This window comes from Centroberyx affinis, unplaced genomic scaffold (assembly GCF_046629955.1).
Source record: "Centroberyx affinis isolate AG114_WGS23_722 - 3 ecotype Tasmania unplaced genomic scaffold, CSIRO-AGI_Caff_v1 ptg000283l_1, whole genome shotgun sequence".
Lineage (NCBI taxonomy): Eukaryota > Metazoa > Chordata > Actinopteri > Beryciformes > Berycidae > Centroberyx > Centroberyx affinis.
In genome coordinates, this window is record NW_027278962.1 from 362,358 (window position 1) to 368,915 (window position 6,558).

Below are 6,558 nucleotides of genomic sequence, written 5' to 3' on the forward strand. Positions count from 1 at the left end.
TTTTTAATCTGCTTGTTACGCAGCCTCAATCCAGGCTATCACTATGAGGGAGCAAATTAATAATCACAACTACAAAGCAAAGAGTGCCGGTTCATTTGTGCCAAATAATTAATTTTCTCCTTTCACTGAGACTGCCATTATAGCTGCCTCACGGGTTGCTTCCACTTCCGTTTTTTAGAGAATACATGGGGAAGATTCCTTAGGCAATTCTTACACTCTCTGAGAGAAAAATCTTGTTTCCCAGCAGGTTGGTAGGTTAAAGAAATGCTATAATGGAGGCTTTGTTGGTGGGTCAGAGATATATAGGGGTACAGGGTCATGGACTCTGAGACACCCATGTTGTCTCTTAATGAAAAAGAGGGGTTCTTCATTAACCAGGAGTGCTTCCTGGATGGGCTCTCATCAGGGAAAGTGTGTTTATGTCAGGTAGAAGGATGGCTGATGGGAGCGCAGGGCTCCTGCCTCTCATTACATTAAGAAGGAGAGGCTCCATAGTAAAGGCCATATGTTGTCAGTTAATGCACATGAAGCCCCAGTCAGGACTCATATCCTTAAAATGTTCGGAGATACACATCCCCTTGAGTAACACTGAACCTGGAGACCCCATCTATCTGGAGACAGGGAGTGCTGATGGGGAATCAGTCCATCTGACTGTAAAGGCAGACTATAAACTTACATAAGTTGTCAGAGTCTATGGTGAGATGAGTTGTGCCAGGTTGGGTTGACATCATGAATGTGTTGCCCAAACTTGTCATTGCTCAGAAACTATTGCTGGTACAGTAAGCCTGGGGGGATAATACAAGGGTTTTCTGCTGAAATTGGACCAACTAAACTGACAGGCCTGTGTGTGTGCATTGTATATGTTTGACTGGCAGAACTCATTAAAAATGTGAGTGGGTTTTACAGTGTGTTATTTTCTTGGCAGTTTCATCTGAATGCCTATCCACAGTGTAGGGGAATGTGGAAGCTGTGAGGATTTGGCAGAATTCATTAAGTGACAGGTGTGTGTGTTTTATGTTGTTTTTTCTCTCAGGGGCAGGGAGAAGCTTCAGCGAGGGGGACGACCATGGAGGGCGACTGTCTCAGCTGCATCAAGTACCTCATGTTTGTCTTCAATTTCCTCATCTTTGTAAGTATTCTTCAGTTCTCTTTTTCAAAGACTCTTTTATCTGGCTATCTCTGAAGTTAGTGTCAATCTGATGATTTACGCCAGGCTTGTGGCTGCCCCCTACCCAGCTGACTAATGGCACCACATTTGCATTTCATTAGACGGAGGGAATCTTGATTCTATCAAATTCTCCTTTGATTAGATTTTAGTGTGCTGACACACATCTGAGCCACACTGTGCCATGTGGAGTTTGTGACTGGCACCTGAGTTTATCAGTCTTGATCAGACAATCAAGGGTAATCCCATTAGAGTGAGCCCATAAAGGGAGGGGGGGTTTGGAGTAAGAAGGTTCCTCTCTTTTCCTGCTTTAGTAAGCACAACTAAACCTTTTAAAGACTCTACTCAAACACTGTTGTTCAAGGCTGGGGTAATAATGTGACCAGCAGAGCAAAGAATAGACCTGGCTATTAGCGCCGCTCAATAACAACCCATTGTTTATCACTGCCATTCCTTTGTGTTTTTCTATGGCTGTTTCACACCCGTGTGAGAGAAAACAGCATTTCTCAAGCTCACTGAGCTTTCAAAATGGCTACCTCCTCTCCCCATACCACCACCTCTGCCTTTGAGCTGATGTGACATTTATTTAAAGAAGCGCAGGTCTCTCCCTGTGACAGGAAGATGGGGATTGTGAGAGAAGTGTGTAAGGCTCAGATCTCTTTCCCCCTAGTTCTATAGCTTCTTTTCTTAATCACATGAGTCACCCCACGGAGGCTGAAGATAGGGTTTTAGTGAAAGGGAGGATGGGAGAGGATGGAGGTGGCGGTGGTGTTCTTTGACAGGTGGGGGGTTAGTTAAAGCGGGGTAGCTATCTCCACCCACCCCCCACTAAGGCATTAAGGCTTATCTCCCCCTCAACCCTCCTCCCAGCGTTTCAGAAATTTGCATTTCACTCCACTGGTCAACTGTTCCAAGTGTTATTGTGTTCCAAGTTATTCAACATCGCCAATTTGTTCTACTGGGAAAAAGCACAAATTTTACTTTACATTACATGATATTTACAGTCCAAATGTTTGTGTGTCATTGAGGATATTGAACTATCCTGTGATTTCTCCTGAAATTTAAAAATGTGGCTCTAACTGCTTGTGTCTCGTCTCCTTCTCCATCAGCTGGGGGGGTCTTTCCTCCTGGGGGTGGGAGTGTGGGTGCTGGTGGACCCTACGGGGTTCAGGGAGATTGTGGCAGCCAACCCCCTGCTATTCACCGGCGTCTACATCATCCTGGCCATGGGAGGGATGCTGTTCCTTCTGGGCTTCCTGGGCTGCTGCGGAGCCATCCGCGAAAACAAGTGTCTGCTCCTCTTTGTAAGTAAGCTTCCGTGAGGGATCGCAGTGGTGGCTGGCGGAGCGCTGAGGAATTATAAATGCGCCTCCGTTTTTGATCTTGTTTGTGTGCATGGGTGTTGGTTATTCTGTCTGTCAGTTTTGGGACTGTCATGTTTGAAATAGAGAGGAGCCCTGTACAACCAAAGCACCAAAATGCCCCTCTATTTGCCTCAGTGCATCGAGCCTCATGCATAGTTAATGCTGAGTGAAGTGGGCACAGTTAGATTGTGATTTTTAGTGAGTCACACGCACTTCTGCTGACACTCACCCACCTCGTCCTACTCTCTCTCCCTCACCCTCGCTGCCTTTGTCCCTTTGTCTTGTTGCAGTTCTTCATGCTCATCCTCCTCATCTTCCTAGCGGAGCTGGCTGCTGCCATCCTGGCCTTCATATTCCGGGAGCATGTAAGTCGGCTCAGTATTCACTCCACCTTTGGCCACCAGTGACCGGCGATATGCTGTGATGCTGAACAGACAGCATTATCCCTGTTGTGACACTAATCTCTTTTCTCACTGACTGTTGCTTCAGCTGACCAGAGAGTATTTCACCAAGGAGCTGAAGAGACATTATCAGGGCTAACAACAACACTGACGTCTTCACCTCCACATGGAACGCCATCATGACCACAGTAAGGCCACAGCACACATGGCACAGAGCTTACATTGCTTTTACCGCCCCCACCCCTCCCACTGCTTCCACCAGCACTGTGGAAACGGGAGGTTTGCAGCCTGGCGTCGGGGGGCTATATTTTATACATAAAATCCTAGACTTTTAGGTCAATATTCATGGTGGACTGGTGCACGCACACAGTAGACCACAGGCCAGTGCACAAATAGGCACTCAGAAAGGATTTCTCCCTTCTCTTGCTCTCCTCTCCTCTCAGTTTGACTGCTGTGGAGTGAACAGCCCAGAAGATTTTAGGGATAGCCTGTTCAAGATGATCAACCCAAATGAGATGGTGCCAGCAGCCTGCTGCCAGCAGGACAGTCAGCCCGGGGACATGGCCTCTCTCACCCAGGAGCAGTGCTTATCAGGCAATATGATGTTCCGCAATAACAAGGTAGGTAGTGACATCCACCATACCAACCCCCTGTCTCTCTCTCTCTCTCTCTCTCTCTCTCTCTCTCTCTCTCTCTCTCTCTCTCTCTCTCTCTCTCTCTCTCTCTCTCTCTCTTCCTCTCTCTCTCTCTCTCTCCCTCTCTCTGTCTGTCCAAACCACCACCTAATTAGAGCAGAAGACAGTTGAGGGGTGACATCCAGGGACTTACTGACTCCTCCATGGCTGATTAGTGCTTTTCCATGCTCTGGGTGTCATGGGAGGCCATCTTACTATGCGGTATAGTGTGGAGTCGCCAGTGAGGTGAAATGTGTATGCGTGCGTGCGTGTGTGCGTGCATGCATGTGTAAATTTGAATTTGTGTGCTGCATGTGTGCGTGTACAAAAGGAGAGGATTAAGGGTATCTGAATAATGTGCATATTGTGTGTGTGTCTGTGTGTAACGAGCCACGCACACAAACACACACATGCAGGAATCTCCTTTCTGTGTGTGTGTAATGAATGCCTTGAGAGTGAAATGCAATTACAGTGAAAGCTGATAGGAAGAGGTTTTTCTGTCTTCTCCACCTGTTGTTGTTCAAGCCACTAGAACAATGGTAGATATCCGGAAGGCGTCTGTCTCTTCCATTCACACAAAGAGCCCTCATTAAAAGGCGATGAGGCTGGGGGCCCAGCTTCCCAGCCATTCAACAAGGCCTTTGTTCAGAGCCTCACTCGGTTAAAGCTGCGATGCTGTTTTTATTGTCTCCGTGTTTCAGTTTATATTGATTCTCTGCTGAGCGTCACATCTTTGTCTCTCCGCAGGGTTGTTATTCTGCAGTGGTTGACTACTTTGAACTGTACATCTATGTGGCTGGAGCGCTGGCCATTGTGGTGCTGACTATTGAGGTATGGCGGTTTTTCAGTTTGGTCAAATCATTGTTTGCCCTTCTTTTTTGCTTTTCCACATATGTGCATGGTCATTTCAGTACTGAATTCTGCCATAAAACTGGAAATATTTGCCTTTATGTGAATAGCATTATTTGAAGGGCCTAGCTTTCTTCTATGACAAGACCTCCATCTAGTGGTGAGAGTTGGTGCTCAAGGAAACACTGATTTATCTGGGTTCCCTTGTAAGACAATTTGTCATCGACAGTGGCAATAGTACAGTGCTGCTGTTTCAGTTTTATGTTTTTGTCATCACCTGGTAGATGAATTGATCCATGGCTTCTTCCCTGTACTAAAGTTTTCTATTTTTTTCTCTGCTTTCCACAGCTCTTTGCCATGGTCTTCGCAATGTGTCTGTTCAGGGGGATCCAGTAGAGCTGCTCCATCTGTGAACTTTTATAAAAAGGGAATCCAGGAGAAAAGAAAAAAAAAATGGACACTTGTAAATTTGTTGATCTCTTTTTATATTGGCTAATTGGTGGAAAAACAACCTTCAAACTCTCGTACTTCACAGCTGGACTTTTGAGGTACTGGGTGGCAAAAAAACACAAACCTTACAGAAAATGGGAGATCAGAAAACTGATGTAAAATGATTTGTGTGTAAAGTGGAAACAGATAATTTGTGGACCAGGTCTAGCACAGACTGGGCATAAAGTGGACCGGGCGGGCATGAGGAGGACCAGGTGAAGCCTGAGCAGAAGGCACTGCACTGACTTTTGGATGAAGAATATTTATATCGAGTAAAGTTGGCTTAACTGTATAGAAAATGTGTGTTTATGTACACTTTGGCTGTTACCCCTTCCCCTTCATATGCTGACATCACACTCTCTCCCTCCACATGCCTTTGTTAGAGCCACACTTCTTCAATGCTGTATTATAAAAAGCTTTGTGTGTGTGCGTGTGCGCGCGTGTGTGTGCGTGTGTGTGTGTGTGTGTACATATGCTCTTTGTGGATGTGTGTGAACTTGTTTGTGTGCATGTGAGCTTGTGGCTCTTCAGACCTTCCCCGAGCTTGAAAGCCAACTTCTGATACTTTTTTCTATTTGTATGGTGATGTTTATTGCAGTAGTGGTTACATGTGGTTTTAGCTGGTGAAATGTATGTGTATGCATTTGTATTAGATTCTTGAAAGTTAATGACATAAATGGCATTCTAAATTACTGTCCTGTGTTTTCCTCAAATTGATAACATTTCAGATCGTTTTCTGAATTCTTTGTAAGTATTTTGCAAGTAATCATTATTATTAATGATAATTGATCAATGGTGCTCAATGGTCCCTGCATTTGAAAGGGTGTTAAAAGTAAAGAAAAAAATCAACTTAATGTTTGTATCTACGCATTTTGTTCGTTGATTCATGAGAAATGATAATGGAGAACAACTAGTGTTCATACAAGGTTTGAATAGCTTTCACAGAGGTGGGGATAAATTGATCATGACTTCATTTCCCGTAGCACACTAGGTATCTAGTGACTCCACCTTTATAAAGAAATATACCCTAACTCCACTAAAATGCTATTTTTAACATATAAACTTCAATGTGAGTGCATGAATAGCAATACTCACCGCCACCATTCAGTTTCATCAGTATCATAAAAATGCATCTAAGGGTTTTCATGCTCTGTGTCCCTGCAGTGTTTATGATTCTTAACAGCTGTCTACACCATTTTACACCCAAACAGCCATGGCCATAACACCTCTGGCTCAAAGCCAATATTGTATGACTATTTAGTGAACAGGTGGAGAGAAGAGAGAAGTTGTTACTGCCAACCCACTACAGGTGAAATAAGTTTGCAAAATAGAGTCAAGTACAAGATGGTCAGGGGGATCTAGGAGCCAACATCAAAGTTCAGTCAAACTGCAAAACCTGGAGATTCATCAGAAACATAAGATATACATTTAATTATGAGACTAACACTTACCTGAATCCTGATGGCACAGGTGATAGGCTTCTTTTCACATCCAGTTATTCATTTCGCTATACTTTTTTTGACATTTCATTTTGAAACATAAAGGATTTTTTCACTAGTCACTAATAATGGTTTTCTCACGAGTCACTAATAAAGGTGATTAGAATCCAAATATGG

General features: G+C 44.3%; 1 protein-coding gene across 1 annotated transcript in view; it reads left to right on the forward strand.

Moving 5' to 3' along the window:
- tspan18b (tetraspanin 18b) overlaps positions 1-5,577 on the forward strand; it is a 29,089-nt gene extending 23,512 nt beyond the window's left edge. Inside the window, 8 exon segments of the mRNA XM_071514042.1 lie at positions 1,034-1,129; positions 2,275-2,469; positions 2,820-2,894; positions 3,019-3,066; positions 3,068-3,118; positions 3,374-3,550; positions 4,352-4,435; positions 4,802-5,577. Coding sequence (XP_071370143.1) covers positions 1,034-1,129; positions 2,275-2,469; positions 2,820-2,894; positions 3,019-3,066; positions 3,068-3,118; positions 3,374-3,550; positions 4,352-4,435; positions 4,802-4,849 — 774 coding nt within the window. The 3' untranslated portion in view covers positions 4,850-5,577.
- Positions 5,578-6,558: the final 981 nt, after the last annotated feature.